The sequence below is a fragment of the Eutrigla gurnardus genome, assembly GCF_963514095.1.
Source record: "Eutrigla gurnardus genome assembly, chromosome: 10".
Lineage (NCBI taxonomy): Eukaryota > Metazoa > Chordata > Actinopteri > Perciformes > Triglidae > Eutrigla > Eutrigla gurnardus.
The window spans coordinates 241,620-263,184 of NC_139924.1; the positions used below are offsets into that span (position 1 = coordinate 241,620).

The following is a 21,565-nucleotide window of genomic DNA, read 5'->3' on the forward strand; positions in this document are numbered from 1 at the left end:
TTTAGTTGTGTTTTCCTGGCCTTATATTAAAATTTGTTTGATGATCTGAAACATTTAAGTGTGACAAACGTGCAAAAAAAGAAGAAAGCAGGAAGGGGGCAAATACTTTTTCACACCACTGTATATATATATATATAGTAGGGAGAGTCGGGGGGGTAAAGGAGGGAGACTTTGCAGAGTCCAGGTGAATTCTGAACAAGTGAGTCTTGAGTCTCTTGCGGAAGCCGGTGAGCAACTCTGCAGTCCTGACATCAGCAGGGAGCTCGTTGCACCAACGCGGTGCCAAAACAGAGAAGAGTTGTGACCTTTGCTTGCTCTTAGCTATGGCGGTACCAGCCGTCCAGCTGGGGCGTGGGGTCTGACTAAGGCTTGGAGGTAGGTAGGGGCAGTTCCGTTGACAGCCTTGTATGCCAGTATCATTGTCTTAAACCTGACAAAAATGTTAAATCACCATTAATCAACAGCTGCAGTACTATGGAGCTTAACAGAGAGTCTCCACCACATCAGTTTTTTTTAGCTGTGAAGGTGTCTTTGTTTGCTGATAGAATCATTCAGGGTTTCACCGATGTACTACAGCCACTATGACATAACGTTAGCGAGTGTCTGGTGGAGACAGAGAGAGTTTGTGACTGCATTACAGCTGTGAATGTAGCAGTGAATGTTCATTGTTTTACCATAAGCAGTCTCCAAAGTCGTTTTCTGAGAAATGACTGCTGTATGTCCAACTGGTCTCACAACCACATATTGAGCATGTTTGGGATGCTCTGGATTGGCCTATATGACAGCGTCTTCCACTTCCTGCTAATATCCAGCAACTTGGCACAGCCATTGAACAGGAGTGGACAAACAGTCCACAATCAACAACTTGTCAACCCCATGCGAAGGAGATGTATTGCACTGTGTGAGGAAAAGGGGGATCACCAGCTAATCAGCATCTTGATCTGCCAAACCTGTCAGGTGGATGGATTATCTCAGCAGAGGACAAATGCTCACTAACACTGATTGAAACAAATTTGTAAACAAAATTTGAGAGAAATGGGCTTTTTGTGTACAGAAAAGGTCTTAGATCTTTGACTGGTCGTCAGTGCCAGGCTCTGTGCTTTTGCCAGTTCAACTTCGATGCCTTTCTGTGTTATTATGTAGAGTTCGGGAAATACACTAGTACTGAGAAATATGCGTGATGGCACATTGTAGCGCGGAACAAGCATCTTGATTAACTGGCGAAAGCCCGCATCTCCAACTACTGAAAACGGTTGCAAATCTTTTACAACAAACCTTCCAACTGCACTTTTCTTGTGCTTTTCAGAACTGGTTGAGTAGGATTGTTGAAAAGCATCAGGAAGGGACAACTCTTTCTTAACTAGCAGTACCTGCTCAGCCATCCTGCGGGGTGGTGGCACCGCAAATGTGCGCTCATAAGTGTTACTGTTTGCATAAGCGGCACGTGTGAAGCAATGCTTGCAGACAGATTGTTCTGTTGAATTTTTTTGTTCCATCGTCACTGTATTCAACGCCGAAACCAAAATGTCCCCACACCACAGATTTGTAAGAAGACGGTACTTCTTCAAACTCCTGCTTCTCCGCTCCGCTCGCCATGTTGAAGTGTTGTGGAAGTGTTTACTCGGCAAGGAGGCGTTTCCCTATCTGCAGTGCATGAACACATGCTGCGTTCAAGTGCTCCTCTTAAGCTCCACCAATTCAGAGAGAAATACAAAGCATGGAAACATGACATTTTATTGCAAAACCGAAAATCAAAAGTGCGCATTGAACCATGCATAGGATACTGTATGGTTCAATATTATATTGAGAACCGTTGCATCCAGCGGCGGCACCAGAAAATTATTATTGGGGGGGCAATGAGGGGGTGCTTTATGTTTATAGGAGGTGCTAGTGAATTCTGACACCAACAAATAATACTATAATAGATGTACTGTTCCTGTGGCCGTGCTGATACACTACATATTGTCGAATGCATGTTACTAAACTCTCTTCTCCTCTCCCCTCCTCCTCCTTTCTCTGTTCTCCTCACCTACTACTGCCCCTTCGTCATCCTCGCTTTCATCCTCATCCTCCAAGTCCGTCATCACTCTGTCCTGCGTCCGTAAATCACCACCACCATCGTCCACTCTTATTCGCTTTTTGGCTATCACAAATCGGTCCATTTCGCTCTGTTGACACAATCGCTAACTAGCCGCTATGCATCAACCACCGCTAACGTGAACGTCAAATTCAGCCTGCCGTCTGCGTGCAAACCAGCCAATCAAATCGCACGACACAGGGGAAAAAAAAAAACAATCACCATAGGAACGTTATAAACAATATTTCTTCAGATGATTGATTGTTAATGTCTCAGTGTCTTAATTTGTTCTATATTTGTTATAGTTTTTAATCCATAAATATTTTGAGGGGAGGGGGGGCAAAAGGGGGGACACAGCCTTTGACAGGAGGAGACCCTGCTTGCCCCCCCCCCCCCCCCGCGCCGTCACTGGTTGTATCCCTAATATACACACATACAATCAACACATATACAGTAGCTTGCAATAACTTCCCGTCCCCAATCCTACCTCTTGTTTATACAATGTTAATTATCTTGATATTGATAGGATAATAATAATGATAATAATAATACACACAAGATAATAATCATCATAATACACACACGATAATAATAATACACACAGGACAATAATATCCTAAGTTATTTCTATTTTATTCAAATGAGAGCTGGAAACAATGAAATGAGAATAAATGCATTGCAATCTAATTTTGATATCGAAGATAACAGTTAATTTCTCTGCTTCTTTTTCCTTCTATCAACCTTCCATTTGTTTGATTCTTCCTGTTATCAACTTTCTACATTTTCTTCTTTTATATTTGTATTTCTATCCATATTTTCCTCACTTTCTCTTTAGTTTGTCCCTCATTTTACCTCTGTCCCCAACTGTGTCTCTCTGTCTGTCTGCCTGCCTGCCTTTTGTATGTCTGTCTCTGCCTGTGTTTGTCTCTGTCTACCTATCTGTCTCTCTCCCTGTCTCTGTCTGTCGGTCTTTGTCTGTCTCTGTCTGTCTGTCTTTGTGTGCTGGTGTTTGAGACAGACTCTGACAATAATACTATAAAGAGACAAGCTGGTCCATACAGACAGGTTTGTGTAGTTAAATGTGTCCACTGTTGTCTTCTTGTCTCTCTGATGAGTGAATGTAGTATATATAACCTGATCTGAGATCACACAAGCCATCTTCTTTTTGAAGTATCAAAGTACATTCAGTCAAACTTGTTTTACGCTCTACAGTTTATGGAAACACCTTTGTGAAATAAATTCTGATGTATTGAGCATTTAAGTCACATGACTGATCTGAACTGTAGATATTGATATCATTTTTGTCTCCAGGTTAACCGACATGAAGCAAAAGTCCTCTAGATGTCTCTCTTGTAGATGGTTGCATAGGCCTCTACTTATTCTACGCTGTTTAAAGCGTAGCCTATAAACTTCTGTCTATTTGCTCCAAACCAGTTGATGGAAACGTGCCTAATTAGCCTTATTTCAAACATTTCTTCACATTGTCGAGGTAATTCAAACACTCTACAGTCTTACTGTATGTGTGTGTGATGGCGAAGGTCAGTTTAAAGAGCAGAAAGACAACAGGGACATGACATCCGAGCTAAGTTTTCTGTTTTTTATTTACACCTTCATCTTTTCATTTCTGCCACTTTCTATTTTGTCTTTTTCCTGTCATTCTGTCCGTCTCCTTGTCTGTCAGTTTGTAGATGGCTGTCATTCTCACCCTTCTGATAGCTCCACCTCCTGTCTGCTGCAGGTACTGACACCTGCATGTTGCTGCTGTCTGTCCTTATTTCAAGGATTACATTTTTAACTAGTTTATTTTGACTCAAACATGTCTGATGTCTCAATGTGTAAATGTCAACTGTGTTATGTCTCTGCAGGGAGAAGACAGAGCTACTCTGTCTCCAACAGGTAAGACGCCACATAAATGAATAAATGCTGTTTAACATTCTGTCACTTTTTACTGCCTGAATTTTGATTGATTAATTTTTCTTCCAGCCAATCAGTCACCTTCATACCCCGGCTCAGTGACTTCCTGTCGGACAGCCAGTCTAAGACCGGAGAGCTTCCTATTTCGTCTCGGTCAGAAAGAAGAGAAGAGGAAAGGTGAGCTGTTATAAGCAGGTGACATGTTCAAGTACAGCCAAACAGTGAAGGCTGGAGAGTTGAATATGAGGGGCCGTCAGGGACATAATTCAGAATTACAGAATTAATTATACACTACTGAAACACTCTCACATAAACAACTGAAAAAGTAGTTGCTCACACACACTACTGAAACGCTCTCACACACACTACTGAAACGCTCTCACACACACTATTAAAATGCTCTCATACATACAAGTAAAACTCTCTCACACACACTACTAAAATGCTCTCATACATACAGGTAAATCTCTCTCACGCACACTACTAAAACGCTCTCACACACACTACTAAAATGCTCTCGTACACACTACTTCACTTTAATTTGTAAGAGGCTTTTACTTGGTTATATAAGAGCATTTCAGTATAGTGTGTGAGAGGATTTTCATTTAAACCGGAAGGCATTTCAGTCAAAGCGGAAGGTGTTTCAGTAAAACCGGAAGGTCTTCGGTTCAACAAAATTGCGCAATTAACAGCGCGATTCACGTGTTGATCGTCAGCCACGTTGTTTGCAACACTAATGTTTGCCCAACAGCCTGCACGTAGCCTAACCGTGGCAGCAGCGTTACTTCACACTGTACTGGCGTCAGCGGAGACCATCAGAACCTTGTCAAATGCGTTGTCAAGCAGCAACTGACATTGCAAATCCAAGCCGCGACACGCTGGACAGTCACATCGCGTCGCTTTTCCCCTCCCGGACAGCACAGCAGCATAACACTGCCAACTGCAGCTCCAGTCCGGAGAGAGTGTGCGCCGCGTTATCACGCGCAACGCTTCAGCTACATATATATATATATATATATATATATAATGTGTGTATATATATTTACAGTATGTATATATATATATATGTGTGTATATTTATATGTATATATATATATGTATATACAGTATATATATATATACATACATTTATATACATACATACTGTATACATACTGTATACATACTGTATATATACATATACTGTGTATACAGTATATATATATACACACTGAGTGTGTGTGAGAGCATTTCAGTAGTGTGTGTGAGAGTTTTACTTGTATGTATGAGAGCATTTTAGTAGTGTGTATGAGTGTTTTAGTAGTATGTGTGAGAGTGTTTTAGTAGTGCGTGAGTGTTTTAGTAGTGTGTGTGAGAGTGTTTTAGTAGTGCGTGAGTGTTTTAGTAGTGTGTGTGAGAGTGTTTTAGTAGTGCGTGAGTGTTTTAGTAGTGTGTGTGAGAGTGTTTTAGTAGTGTGCGTGAGTGTTTTAGTAGTGTGCGTGAGAGTGTTTTACTTGTATGTATGAGAGCGTTTTAGTAGTGTGTGTGAGTGTTTTAGTATTGTGTGTGTGAGAGTGTTTAGTAGTGTGTGTGAGAGTGTTTTAGTAGTGTGAGAGTGTTTTAGTAGTGCGTGAGTGTTTTAGTAGTGTGTGTGAGAGTGTTTTAGTAGTGTGCGTGAGAGTGTTTTACTTGTATGTATGAGAGCGTTTCAGTAGTGTGTGTGAGAGCGTTTCAGTAGTGTTTGTGAGAGCGTTTCAGTAGTGTGTATGAAAGCGTTTCAGTAGTGTGTGTGAGAGCGTTTCAATAGTGTGTGTGAGCAAATACTTTTTCAGTTGTTTATGTGAGAGTGTTTCAGTAGTGTATATTAGAGCATTTCACATGTGTGTGTGAGAGGTCATTCTGAATTATGTCCCTGACGGCCCCTCATAGTTGAAGGTGCTAAATTCTTCATTTTGTTGTGGGAGTATCACTCCTTTTTCCGCATTGTAAACGCTAGCGAAGGTGTGACAGAATCGTTAAGCCTCTGAGACGGCAACGAAGCAGTCACAGCCACAACACAGGAGGAACGGAGCGAGCGTTTTTAAGACATGCAACGTGGGTGACGTGCCACTGGAATAATTAACAAGCTCATAACGTAGATCCGAAGAAAATAGAAAGCCAATAGTTGGTCGCACAAGGCCGCTGTTGTACACATTAACATGTTTATGACGCACAGCAACTTTGCTTAATTATTATATTCACGACGAGCAAAGGTTCCCCTTTCATTGTTGTTTTGGTGGCTCAAACTCATCGGATTTCCGAAGCTCATTTAAAGGGATGGTTCGGAGTAAACCCTAGTTCATTTCCACCATGACATCCAGCCAAATACCCCCTCAGAAGTATTTTTAGCGATGGTCAACATTGGTTAAGATAGGGCTATCAGCCGAATGGCTTAGTACTTGCGCAAATGGTACAGTGTGTATATCTCATAAATGACCCCACTAATAATGCATGGAATGTTACCAAACTTCTGCAGTAGTACACATAGGGTCTCTACTCACAAAATGAGGCATTTGAAAGTGTGTAAGTACACCACGAGTTTATTTAAAAGAACACTTGCCTGATAGCTTCTATGTCTGTATTTTAATGTGTCATATGTGTGTGTGTATGTTGGATGTGAGTGGACCATCTGAGTCCATAATAAAAATTTATATATGCCCTGCTGCACAACTTCCGTGTGTACCCAGCTGTTTCCGTCATGCAAGTTTCACGCGAGAGTATGAAAAAGTTTCGCTGAATTTGTATTAATGCTTGTATTATCAGGTCAACATATTTTTATAAATGCTTGTATTATCAGGTCAACACTTGTCAACACTTGTCAACCTGATAATACAAGCATTTATAAAAATATAATTTGTTGTGTCCGTGTGCCAGACATCTATGGACTCAGTGCTCACCAATAAAAACTTGACCAAAGGACGATGACAAAATTGTGTCACTGCTTCCACAATTTCTTGGATAATAGTTAAAGACATTATCTATTATCCAAGAAATTGTGGAAGCAGTGACATAATTTTGTCATGGTATTTGTGGACAATAATACAATTTAATTAAATTGGTCAAGTTTGTATTGGTGAGCACTGCGTCCATAGATGTCTGGCAACAAATGATATGTTGGAATGGCACCCAACAGGGGATCTTTCTTTGGTCCGATGGCCATGTGAGGATGTTGTTGACACACTTCATGAATTTCACAAAAATGGCACCATGTTCATCTGAAGGTTCAACAATGTTGCCAATGAACCAGTCATCATCATAGATACAGCCAATGTATTTTCCTGGCTGGAAAATTGAGTTTTGTGGCTGATCTGACTGCGAGTGTTCTGCCTCCAGGTGTTCTGTATCCAAGTGTTCTGAATCCGATTGTTGTCCTGCATCAACTTCTGTGAATATTGTATCCTGTGATATTCTTTTCATCTGTATCTTATTTTTTGGAAATTGGTATAAAGCAATGATGCGATCGTGTTCCACTGATCCTTTTGGCCGAGGCGTAACATCTCTCCAATTTGTACGTTTCACCTTGTTTTTTAATATATTTTACATGAACAAAGAAGAATGTAATGTTCTTAATGTTTTCTTTTGCTCATTGAAACATCTCCATTGGTGTCAGAATATGGTTTGCATCAGTGGCCTGCAGACTTGCTCGTGCTGCTTGTCTCTTTCATCAGGGATAAGGGTTAATTTGTGATTTCAGGAAACTAATGGCCAGCAATCTTTATATTATATATTATATATTGATATTGATATTTAATTGTTTGCCATCACTGAGCATAATACTAAGTTATTTCCACTATTTTCATTCTTTATCATCACTAAATTCTCCCTGATCTACACGCCAGACTTCTGGAAAAAATTTCAAAAATGGTGTATTATGAAGAATAAAATTCATATGATGGAGCTTCATAGTCAAGGGTTTTATTTCATTAAAAGAAAGAACAAATATGTATCCTTATCTGGTATTAATCCCATTAGGATCATCAAGTGCCCACATGGTCATTTGGGGGTCCAAATATGGGGTTCCAAAAGAGTCACCTCTGCCCGAAAGGGTTTTCGGACCCCCATAAAACTCCCACCAGTGGTACCATACCCTTCAAATTCATTTTGGCAAGAGCAAAGCTCCCAAATATAACAAATAATCTTGTTTAGAACAAATATGATCATTTATCGTGGTGCTAGTACAAACTACAATGAACTAACACAGCAATTTTCAGCCTTCTATCACTATTCAATCACTATCAAAAATGCCAACAAATGAAAAAGGGGTGTGGCACTTGAAATTCAAATGGACGCCACGGGCAACCCGTTTTAGATATTGACATGAAACTTCAGATTCCTTTGTTTGGTGGCTGAGTTGACATGGAATGACCCTATATAGAATCTTCAACCAAAGAGTAGGAAGAGTTTCCTGCTTTTTGAGCAAAGCTTTGATAATATGAGTGTCCTCTGTGTTGTCCAGGTGATGCTGCTGCTGTTCAGACCCAAGAGGAGCTTCCTGCTGCTCCTCCTCTGATTGGAGAAGATGCGGAGCTGGTAGAGCAGCTAAGGAAGGTTCGTATCAACATGTCTCACACCTGATAACAGCTGCTGGTCTGTATGGTCCTCTATAGGGGTTCTGTGTGGAGAACAGAACCTCACGTCACATTCAGAGTGTTGTTAGGTCCGCCTTGTTCACATGGGAAAGTGTGTTCACACTGAAGGCAAAGTGACATTTTCGCATTGTGCTATTGCATACAAAGTCCATGCAAAGACACAAATAGGCATGAAATTGCGCCGAGGCCATGAATGGCATGAATATGCCAAAATGCAGCAATAGTGGTTATTTTAGCCACGATTGATTGAACATTGTCAGTGGCTACATGGAGGTCAGTTCCCCGGGGTCAAACGCATTTGGTGGGAACACACCTTCACAGTCCACACAGAATTTAAACTGAAACTGTTTTTAGAAATATTGAGGATATAATCATAGAAGGATCCTTTAATATGTAGTGGCATTTAAACATCAGTATTACAATAGCATTACAATAGTTTAGATTAAACTGAGCTGAGCAATGCAGAGTAATGTACACATGCATAGTAGTACTATTAATAAAAATAAACAGCAATGTCTCTATCCATCCAGAATATCGAGGCTCGTCTGAAGGTGTCATTGCCTAGCGACCTGGGAGCAGCTCTGACAGACGGGGTGGTGCTCTGTCACCTGGCCAATCACGTAAGACCTCGGTCTGTCCCCAGCATCCATGTCCCCTCCCCTGCTGTGGTGAGTACAGATTATAGTTGTTGTTATTGGTATTATTATCGTTATTATTATTATTATTATTATATGTTGCGTCTCTGTCCTGCAGCCTAAACTCACCATGGCAAAATGTCGACGAAACGTTGAGAACTTCCTGGAGGCGTGTCGCAGGATTGGTGTTCCACAGGTAACTCACTCGCACATCCACACTGATCCCAGATCAGATTTACCTGTGACACCTTTTTTGTGAAAACACCTGGTCAAAGTCAGGACCAAAGACAGTTGTTTGATCTTCAGGCCTAGCCTGCTACCTTGTAACAATGAATCAATGAATGGGCAGTAAGAAACTTTCACCCAGTTCACAAGAAAGCAGACTGCACAGGGGCCCTACATTTTGTTTAAGTCTGAAAAGTATTTTAATGACAACAATGGTTTTAAATTGAAGTGTCTTCATGGGTGTTGCCCCACCAAAAATCCGCTTCTCCTCAACTAACAACGTTCTTTCTTCTCTTTCATTTTCATTTCATGAATCCTTGTTTTATTCTGTTCGTCTCACTGTCCAAATGTTGATACTTCACCGTGTCCATCCCTTCCTCAACTCATAGAACAGTCTTTGTTCAGTGGGAGAAGTCCTGGAGGGGCAAGGCACCGGGATTTATGAGACAGTGGGTGTGTTGCTTTCTATAGCCCCGCCCCTAACTGGCTCCTCCCCTCGGGTCCAGCTGGCAGGCTTTGCCTTCTTCTACCTGTCCATCATCTCGGTGCTGTGTGCCATCTACGTACAACTGGCACCTTATGTCTGAGTACAAGCTGTCCGATCAGGCACCACATAGACTATTTTATTTCACTAATATCCATAGGAAAATAAGATTCACAGCACAATATGTAAAGTGCCATAAGGAAACACTTAGCTGACATGTAGCTTGGCTCTGTATATCATCCATCCACTTACCCCGGTCCGGTTTCGTACTCTTAAGGCGGGTCCACACCGCACCGACTGCCCGACTCGCGTCGGTAAATGAAGTCGGGCTACTTAATATGGCCGACTCGAATGGCGGATTACACATTTGAATCGGCTGAAATGAACGCCGACGTGGGCCAATTCGAGCGACCACTCCAAGGAGACTCATGTCACGGACGCCGACTCTCTCAAAGACGCCGATTTTCGGTCCGGTGTGGACCCGCCTTTATTTAGCTAGCCCAAATGTCCTTCCATGTAGCCACAACATCAGCTCTTGTTGGAGGACCTGTAGGCATTCCCAGGCCAGGTGCTCTATATATAAGGGCCAGAATATATAAGTGTCATCATTGGTTTTGGAAATTTACAGAAATGGTCGGACACAGCCCCTCTTCCTGATGAGATGCCTAAACCACCCCAACTGAATTTGTTTTACCTTAAGGAACAGCGATTCTTCTCTGAGTCTCTGAGGCTGAGTAGCCTGCAGAGAAAACTGATTTCAATGTCATTCTTACCAAAGCTTGTGACCATTGGAGCCAGAAATGCAAATCCCTCCATCAATTTTCTGATGCTTATGTGATCCACATGTCAGTGGAGGCAGACTTTGAAAATGTGTGCAGATCTCCTTAGCTAAGTTTTCCAGCTCTTCCTGGATGATCCCAAGATATTTCCAGGCCTGATGTGCTGTATAACGCATCCAGATTATCCCTGGCCTGCCCCAGGTCTTCTTCCAGTTGCACTTACCTGGAATTTATAGACACGCATAAATGTTATTATATTCTCAAATTTTCAGCACCAGGTGTGGAGTTGCACCACTCGTCAGTGTCATATTTGACCCAGGCAGCCAATCAAATCTATTTAACCACTTCCTTCCTGTTTTGATGCAGGTAGGTGTGGTTGGAACAGACAAAGCAAAGTTGATATTAATGGTTTTTAATTAGGATGACTTATATATTTTTTCAGTATGCATCTTTTTATGGTGCATTTCTCTCCTCCTTATCCAACAGCAGTGCAACAGCTACATCTGCTTGAATCCACATTTGATCACCTGGTTGATCACACACCCCTGCTACGCTGTTTTCACCAATCTACGTTGCCAAGGGGGATTTTTGAAGCGGCTGCCCCTGTTCCAACGCATCTCAATCCTAAGTTATTAGTATGCCTTATTGCATTCTTTTGATCAGTACTTGGAGCTCAGGACCATTTAGGTCCTAACCATCAGGTTAGGAACGAAGCGTAGATCTCTTCCTTCAACACAGCAGTCCAGTGCAAAGGCCTACTATACTGCTAATGTGTCACCGATCTGGTGTTACCATGTTACATTCACTCCTGAACAAGCCCAGAAAATACGTAAACTTCCTCACTCAAAACCCGAAAGAAGCAATCCAGTGCTAGGCAAGTTCATGATTCTTTTTCTTTATGATCAGAAATATCAGACCAAGGATCTGTATCCCCAAGTCTGAGATCATGGTTCTGACCTCCTAAGTCTGCTGCCCCGTGACTCGGACGCAAAAGGGGTGAGGAAAATGGATGGATGGAAATATCAGACCACCTCAACGGTTGGTCTTTATTTGGGCCTTGTTTGCCTTGACCCCACACTTCATGGCAAAGAGCAAGCCAGAACAATGACAGTTCACCTCTGCTAAACTTGCAAAATGTATGTGTATGATGTCTCCCTGAGGATCAGACTCTATTAAGCCCCAGAGGAACATGTGATCCCTCCGGTGAACTTAAAACATGACTATCCCCCAAAGTTGTCCCTGAAGCCTTTTTCTTGCCTGTTGAAGCTCCACCCCCTGTGCCTTATGTTTGGCTGGCTGTTTGAGCATGTGTGTTTTTTGTATTTATTTATTTTTACACACACACACACACACACACTAGAAACCTGCCGTACTGTGTGTAAACTAGATTTGGGCATTTCTGGTGTGAGACCGATATGATACGTATCTCAATACACTGTCAATGATCTGATGCATTAAAGATACACTATATTGCCAAAAGTATTCAGTCACCCATCCAAATAACATAAATCAGGTGTACCAATCACCTCCATGGCCACAGGTGTATAAAAGCAAGCACCTAGGCATGCAGAACATTTCTACAAACATTTGTGAAAAAATGGGTCGCTCTCAGGAGCTCATTGAATTCCAGTGTTCCTGTTCAACAGGTCCAGTCGGGAAATTTCCTCCCTCCTAAATATTCCACAGTCAACTGTCAGTGGGATTATTACAACGGGGAAGCGATTGGGAATGACAGCAACAAAGTAAGAAGTGGTAGGCCACGTAAAATGACGGCGCAGGGTCAGCAGATGCTGAGGCACATAGTGCACAGAGGTCACCAACTTTCTGCAGAATCAATCGCTACAGACCTCCAAACTTCATGTGGCCTTCGGATTAGCTCAAGCACAGTGCGTAGAGAGCTTCATGGAATGGGTTTCCATGGCGATCAGCTGCATCCAAGCCATACATCAGCAAGTGCAATGCAAAGCGTTGGATGCAGTGGTGTAAAGCACGCCACCACTGGACTCTAGAGCAATGGAGACGTTCTCTGAAGTGACCAATCACGCTTCTCCATCTGGCAATCTGATGGACGAGTCTGGGTTTGGCGGTTGCCAGGACAAAGGTACTTGTCTGACTGCATTGTGCGACGTGTAGTGTTTGGTGGAGGGGGATTATGGTGTGGGGTTGTTTTTCAGGAGCTGGGCTTGGCCCCTTAGTTCCAGTGAAAGGAACTCTGAATGCTTCAGCATACCAAGATATGTTGGACATTTCCATGCTGCCAACTTTGTGGAACAGTTTGGGGATGGCCCCCTCCTGTTCCAACATGACTGTGCACCAGTGCACAAAGCAAGGTCCATAAAAACATTGATGAGAGGGTATCGCCACACTTTTCTAGTAACGTTATACCGTGCAACACTAGATGCACTACCTGATGGCAGTGCTGCAGTGAGCTGATGAGTTTTGGCAATTTATGTTGCATTGTAGAAAAACTTTGGAGTATATCAATTTTGATTACAAACAGTGGCAAGTGTACTTTAAGACTATGGTGAATATTTCATTTTGTTTTGTGCTGCTTTAGACAATAACATTGTCGACAGTTTGTCAAAATATATTGAACTCACATGTCATGTTCAATTTGTCATTTGTGGAATATCGATCATTTAATTACATTTTTGTTGTTGGGACGACATTATGCAACATAATCAACATTAGTTTTAGACAAAAAAAAAACATGAGTTAGGTTTATCAAAAACATAAGGTTTAGACAAAAAGAAACACAGTATTAGGTTTTCGCCAACAAAACCTCTTAGTTAGGCTAAGATAACAAATCCAACGTTGGGTTTAGGAAAATTAACACGTCACTTCACATCAACACATTGGAACATTAGTGGGTGAAAGTCCTGTGTTGTTGGACCCATTCACTTCCCCACCCCCCACCATAAGGAGTCTTTATCAATATCACGAGCCCTACCCAAATTCTCCCATGTGACCCCCCTCCTCCGTGACCTCCACTGGCTCCCTGTTGCAGCACGCATCCAATTCAAGACTATGACACTGGCCTTCAGGGCCATCAATGGAACAGCACCCGTCTACCTTCAAACACTGGTCAAACCTCATGCCCCGAAGCGAGCACTTCACTCCTCTACTTCAGCTGGCCGGCTGGCACCACCATCGCTGAAATCAAACAAATGTCGCTCAGCAAAGTCCAGACTCTTCTCTGTTCTGGCGCCTCAGTGGTGGAACGAACTCCCAACTAATGTCAGGACAGCAGAGTCATTTGCCATTTTCCGAAAAAGGCTCAAGACTCACCTGTTCAGACTTCACCTCGACTCTACAAAGCATGACCCACTAACACCCCCCCCCCCCCCCCCCAAAAAACAAAACAAAAAAACCCCCCTCACCTATAGCACTCTAATCGTAGCACTGTTGCTCTTGAAGTACTAGTTTACTCAGATGAGGACCTAACACTTGTTCTATTTTTAGCTCTTACTTTATCAGCAATGATATATTGTGGTTTCTTTGTTTCCTTCTTTTGACATATGTACTTATTGTAAGTCGCTTTGGACAAAAGCGTCTGCTAAATGACCTAAATGTAAATGCCCTGGACAGTGCTGTGAGGCACGCAAAAATGGACAATGCGTGTGTAGCTTGACTCTTTTACAACCTACTGTGAGACTGGATTGGGATGTAAGGTTACATGGTCACATGGTTGTCACTGTTGCTGAATGTCAAGAAAGTCTATCTCCTGGGACCAGTCCTACGAACCAGTTGAGAAAAGGGACACAACAGGATACAAGTGGGTCTCATAAGGCCTACATTCTGTCTGATGGCATTCAGCCCTTGCCCTTGTTAGTACCTGGTATAACCAACAAGCTTTTAGATGTAACAATAAGTCATTTTCTCCAGTACTTCTTGTGTTGTGACAAAGAGGAGACACAAGTCAACAGGGAAACATACTTTTGATTCAAACACAAAATCCCCAGAAATGCTCTGCATACTCTAAAACCTTCTTCCAAATCAGTGTTATGGTCTGTCTCTGAGGACACAAGAAGACCCTGGTACCAGAGCCTCACAAAGAAAGAACCAGATTATTGGATTCCTATCAAACCTGTAAACCTCTGATCAGCTTGTTAAAGTTGACTTCCCAGTCATGGCACTGTGTATTTATAAGAGATGAAGAGTGAGGATGATGATGAATATATATTTTTAACTGACTGAGTGTCTCTGCTCTGTGCTGATCATGATTTTCTCCTCGAAACGTAAATAAAAAGAAGGAAATCACCTGGACTCACTTTGTGTGTCTTGAACTCTTGACTATAAAAGATGCTGAATGAACATGGTAACATGTTTATTTTAATCGTAAATTCTATTTACGATGACATAAAGTTTGAATCCTGGCTAGCGTTTTCCACCAAATCTCATTTAGGGTGTGAATCACCAGAGGCCCTACGATTTAGATATTATCTTGATATGTTATCACAATAGTTAAGTCACGTTATGATCTTCTCATACTTTTCCATCAGTTCCATCCGTATGGTCTTATTCAGATTTTAAACATTCTGCATGTTGACTTTTGCGATAACATATATTGCGATTTATTACCTTTATCAACTTTAAATGTTTGTCAACAACTGTTTTATCCAATAAAATAAAGTTTTCACTTGGTTCATCTCGCAAACTTCCTGTCAATCAGCTGACTTTACTCAGAAAAAACTCGGCACCATCTAGGGGTTACCAAATGTTTCAAGTTGTATTTGAAATATTAATAGTTTATGTAATAAAAGATTGATACATCCATCTCTCGATACAATATTCCCACGCAAAATATCACGATACTATGTTTTCCCCAACCCTTCATCTGATGTTCATCACTTGTAGGTGGAGTCATCACAAGATGTTGATATTTGGTCATGTTAAAATAACTCGTATGACTTGTCTTATGGCTTTGTTCTGATTGATCTGTTATTTCTTTATAGCAAATTCTGATCACGGTATTAAGCAAGATTTTTATTCAATTATCCTGTCACACTGCTGCTTTCTCCCAGGCTTCCTCCATCAGTTCATTGTGTCATTTTGAGTTGTTGCCCCTTGTTTTTTTATCACCTGTGTTGCCATGCTTACTGTTGTTTTCCTCATTATTTTAATTTGCCATTCATTGACCCACCTTTCCGTTGTGTTTTCTTTTGTCCCCCGCTGTATGTCTTCCTCTGGATTGTCTGTCTCTGTAGAGTCAATTGTGTCTTCCTCTGCACATCCTGGAGGAGCGAGGTCTCCCGCAGGTGGCCGGGACGGTTGGCGCCCTGCTGAACCTGGCCCCGCCCAGACACCCTGTCGCCAACACCACGCCTGGACCCTCCGCCAGCGTGTAGATGCCACCTGTAAAACTCCCTTAGTCTGTTTTAAGAGGAAACCTTTTCAGTGAGTGATCCTGAACAGCAGCAGGTCTGGATCTGATGGAGACAACAAGACATCTGAAGACACAACAATACGTCTGACACTCAGCTTGTAGCTCAAAATGATCAGATAGCAAACAGTTAATGCAGGAACAACAATTCAATCCTTGAAAGATTTTGTCATTTTACTGCCTATAAAAATAATCTGATGACTCAGGTTTCATTATAGTTTTAGATCTCCAGGTTGGAGAATTATTCAGTGACTTTAGATTTTATGAGACTAATGTTGGAGGTAGTTTTGATATTAAGCTAACATTGGCTAACTTTATGGGTCTTCTTGGTTTGAAAATGAGGTTGATGCCTTCACAGCTTCAGCTGAAATTATCGAGCTTTGGTTTTATTTATTTATGTCAAACAAAGATACTTAGACACTAAACATGTAACTTTAAAAACAATTATATCAGTAAAACCTAATGTAGTTAAATGCTAATATTATTTTACATGGCAAAAGTTAAGCATGAAAATAAATCCTTTTTGAAGTTCGTCGAGATGTTGTGCTGCTAATTGCTAATAATAACTAGCATTTATTCAAATTACATTAATGTAACTCGCTGCTGATGGTAGCCAATATGAGTGTAGTTTGATAAGAGAGTATGCTACCATAGTTCACAGGTAATATTATCGAATATGATGAACCTTGTTGGTTTGTAGATTAAGTTAACAAGGCTAGCTGTACATTTTAACTAATCTAAACTGCTTGGTTTGGGATTGAAGCCAATTTAGGTCACTGCTAACATTGATAAAAATTGTTTTAGAGTTCACACCAACACTACTGATTACTAACAGTTCCTGTTGCAACATAAATGTACAGTATATGGTCAGAAACGGATCAGTGGTAATATTGGCGAAGATTATACTGTTAAGTGTAAAGCTTAAACTTAAATGGCTAGTGTTTAATGTTAGCTTAGATTAATGTAGCTGGTTTGAAGTTGAAGCTAATTTAACTCACTGCTTATATTAGCTAATACATCATTGTTTTGAGATAACACTAACATAACTCACTGCTAATATTAGCTGACATTAGGAAGCTAGTTAGTATATTAAGCTAACATGTCTAGATGTTAATATTAGGTAATAATAGACCACTTAGGTTGGGATTCAAGCTAAGCTAATGCTGGTTTACAATTTAATGACAGCACACATAGATGCTAATATTAGCCAACACAAACTTAATTGGTTTATAAGGTGAGTTTACATCTCACATCTAATTAGCTAACAATTAGCTAAAGGTCATGGTAGTTTTAGCTATTAAACTACAGTTAGCTGTAATGTTGAACATTAGCTAACATTCTACTCGGTGTGGATATGAAGCTGATTTATCTAATATGGATAAAGTAATTTAAACAACAAGCTCCTGAGACTTCAGCTTGGTTTTCTCTGTCAGATCCAAACATCAGAATTTAGTTTCCTATTTTAAATTTTCTTGAGTTCTAAGTGCATCAGTGACATCATCAATCATTTGATGAGGTCAAATGTGACAAGGAGGATCTTTGTTGCCATCGGATGGACACCGTTTCTTCTTGTTTTAATTGTTTTTGAACATATCACAGCTGAAGGTTCAGATTGTTACTTGGCGGCTGTTTACGGCTCCGTTACCATCTGGTTGATCATATTCAATAATAAGAATAAATTCAACTATGTTAGGGAAACCGGACCATTAAAGTATTCATGACCTATAATCATTTGGTGGGTCATAATTAGTTAATCAGACTAAAATAAGATAGAAAAACTAATTAATTACTTCTGCTTTTTAACTTTTCTAATGATAATACATTGTTTCAGTCTCATCTCAGAGCCACAAATAAGTACAGCACACATTGATACACATGTCTGTAAACCAAACTGATTTTCACCTGCAGTTTCAGAAATACAAACCATAAGACAGGAAATGTGTTTATTTATGAAAAGTTTTGCTAACTCTTCGGACCTTGGGACACATGTTTTATGTGTAGACTCTCTTTGGTCAACATGTTACAATCAGGAGGAGAAACACTGGTTTACATTTTAAACTTTATTTATTACAGGTTTCATTAAAATAATTGACAGTTAGTCTTCCAGTTATGAACTAAGACAGTAGAAATATGTGAGTCAGCAAATGTACTGACAGCAATCATTATTAATAATTCAAACCAACCTGTTGATGACAGTTTGAGTCTGTAGACAGACCTCAGATCTGTCTCAGACGGAGACTGAAGGTCCTGTAGTGGATGAAATCAACCAGGTGGTGACAAGCTGTCTGTTGCATTCTTCCGGGACATTTTTTGTTGGAAAAGGTGACAAGAATCCTCCTGATGTGACACTAAAACAGCATGGGCAGGGCAGTCTACATTAAATATGTGTGTACAAATGTATTCTGTAAATATATATAAATATGTATTAATTATATGTCACATATAGCATCATGGACAGATGAATCAAAGGTCAAAAGATGAGCAAAGTGACGAGGTCACCTCAGTGTTGTTAAAGGAGCGGCCCAGTCATCATGTGGTCCTGCTACTGCAGAGTTTATGAACCATCAAGTTTACAGACGGATAACATTCATCATGTTGCCTCAGTCAACAGTCTGAACTCACTGACGTGAACACATATTTTATATTTCCATGTTTTAATGAGGGCATGTGCTGCATTCGGGGGACATGGAACAGTTTTGTTTCCATAGAGGCTAGATCCCGCCCCTTCCTGTGTCTTCATGGTACTTTATTCGAGAGTAGATATGTACAGTAACGGAGAGACACAAATCTTTTTTCAAGTTTGAATTGTGCCATGAATTATGATGTTTGTCAATTTAAAATATATTTTTTTCAAGTATCATTTAGTTTTGTGTGAAACTGAGAGTTACATCACCAACACAGCTGTTAGCATGTATTTCTAGCTAGCTAGCTATCTAACTTGGCTACGTTCCATCACTAATGTAACATGTTTTATCCAGCGACTCCTCTTATCAGCAGGAAAAGAAAGAAGGAGAGAGACCTGTACATCCTGGTACCGAACACACAGAGAGACCTGTTGTTAGTGTGAGTGACGTTACATCCTGGTACCCAACACACAGAGTGACCTGTTGTTAGTGTGAGTAACGTTACATCCTGGTACCAAACACAGACCTCGTAGCTTCGGAGAGAAACGTCACTTACCATGACATTTTTGGTGGAAAGTATTTCCAATTATGTTTTTTCATTGTCTGATACTACAACTGAAACAGTTATACAACAAAATGAGACTTCATCATCTTGCATAATTTAAAATCATCTTTTAAATTGACAAGCCTGTGTAATGATTGGTAGAATTCAAATGGGATCAAATATGATTTGTCTTTGTTGACTACCATACATATTTATTCTGAAATAATGTCCCATGCTGGACACAGGAAGGGATGGCGCATAGCCTCCATTTCACCTAAAAGCAGCATCTCACCTCCAGTTTAGCGGCTGAGACCAGTCAAACCCTTATCGGTGATCTGCGTGTTTTATGTGGGACCTCCCAAGCCGTCCCACGCAGGTGCTGTGATTGACAGGTGTGCTGTCAAATCCCGTGTCCTGAGCAGACTTGCGTTCTCATGGACTCAATGATCGATCAAGTGGCTTCATGTTTGTACAGATGTTTTGTGTTTTTCTTCATTGTTTGTTTCTCCTGCAGCAGTCAGGGTGTCATGTGACGGCAGTGTCGTGGTTTTACAGGACATTCCACCATTTCTTCATGGAGGACAAGTTTAAGTTTCACATTTTTTCATTTAGTTATATTTTTTGCTGTATAAAAGATTTGACCACATCTGTATGAAGAGTTGAGTTTTACATGCTTTAAATAAATATTTTAATTTGACTCTTCACTGATGTTAACGCTTCATCACATTGACATATTAAAATTGTATTTATTCCATTTACATTTAGGGCATTTAGAAGACGCTTTTGGTGCAAAGCAACTTACAATAAGAACATTTGTCAGAAGAAAGTGAAACAATATATGGCTGTCGGTACAGTAAGGATGTCAATAGAACAAGTTTCAAGCACTCCAATTGCAAGGTTAACCCATTACTGGTATAAAACAGAGATAGCTAGGATAAGATGCTACAGGGTGGTGAGTATTTTTTTAAGTGCCAGAACGTACAAACGTACGAGTTCGTTTAGGGGAGGTCATTTTATTTTTTGACTGCTGGTGAATGATCCTTTAATGTAATTGTGTTATAAATAAATAGATTTATTTACTGTCAATAAAAATCAAACCACCAGTTTTCTGAAATAACTAAAACTCAACATAAAACATATGCTTTATTTAGTGTGTCAGTGTTTCTAAGGTTCTGGGACTCCAGCAAACCTTAATGAAAGCCATTATTAACAAATGGAGAGAACATGGAACCAAGGACGAAATTTTGATTTCAGAGGTGGGGGGACACAAGTATTTTTAATAAAACTCTTAACTCTTTCAGTTCACTGTTTTCTAGTACTGTTCCCTTTTTTGGTTTGACTGGTTGTAAAGCATGTAGCAAAACATTATCACCCAATTCTAATCCAATAGTAATAATAACAACAATAATAATAATACATTTTATTTATCAGATTATTGAGAGCTTTGTAAATGATGAGGAGGATCTTGAAGTGGATATGCTGCTTTATTGGGAGCCAGTGAAGGTGTTGCAGGATGGGTGTAACGCATTTCTTTGAGTATCTTACACTTTGACTTCTAAAGAAGTCTCTTATGTTTTTTAGACACCCTGGCTGCGTCTAATTACCAAACACACATACACACGCACGCGTGCACATACGCACACGGACACCGATTGAAACGTTAATGGAAATGAAACCTCTGATAGTAGGCTTGTTCGGGATGGTCTTGGCTTGACTTGACTTGACTTATCAATATATATATATATATATATATATATATATATATATATATATATATATATATATATATATATATATATATATAACAGCTGGGATCGGCTCCAGCCCCCCCGTGACCCTGAATACAGGATAAGCGGTAGAAAATGGATGGATGGATATATATATATATATATATATATTTTACAAGAGAAGAGAGCATGAACGCATTATAACTGTAAAAAAAAAATATATATATATATATATATATATATTACACACACACACACACACACACACACACACACACGCAAGGCAACATGTGGAAGGCATTCTTTTTTTCCAGTATATTTGTATTATCATTCTGTTTGTATTAACCAGACCTCACATATAATAGGCCGACTGACAGCACAATGCACAGATATCTGCAATACATATTCAGTCTAGCTATTAAATGTTAAAACGGCTTGCCATACGCTGCAGGCGGCTACATCAAGTCGAATTCGCCTATTAACATCCTTCTAGCTGACGTGAACTAACTTCTAGTAGTATGGGGTCAGTTCAGTCTCATTAATAATGAATGCACAGAGAAGGATTC

At 40.4% G+C, this 21,565-nt stretch overlaps 1 protein-coding gene across 4 annotated transcripts in view; it reads left to right on the forward strand.

Annotated features, from left to right (window-relative positions):
- lrch3 (leucine-rich repeats and calponin homology (CH) domain containing 3) overlaps window positions 1–19,974 on the forward strand; it is a 61,393-nt gene extending 41,419 nt beyond the window's left edge. Inside the window, exons 15-21 of one of the 4 annotated variants that reach the window (XM_084019940.1) lie at window positions 3,759–3,815; window positions 3,943–3,973; window positions 4,061–4,168; window positions 8,466–8,557; window positions 9,129–9,266; window positions 9,352–9,429; window positions 15,929–19,974. In XM_084019940.1, the coding sequence (XP_083876066.1) occupies window positions 3,759–3,815; window positions 3,943–3,973; window positions 4,061–4,168; window positions 8,466–8,557; window positions 9,129–9,266; window positions 9,352–9,429; window positions 15,929–16,069 (645 nt within the window). In that variant the 3' untranslated portion in view covers window positions 16,070–19,974. Of the gene's footprint in view, window positions 1–3,758; window positions 3,816–3,942; window positions 3,974–4,060; window positions 4,169–8,465; window positions 8,558–9,128; window positions 9,267–9,351; window positions 9,430–9,847; window positions 10,068–15,928 lie in introns of those variants that run through there. The other 3 variants (XM_084019939.1, XM_084019941.1, XM_084019942.1) reach the window with 3 other exon arrangements.
- The last annotated feature ends 1,591 nt before the right edge of the window (window positions 19,975–21,565 follow it).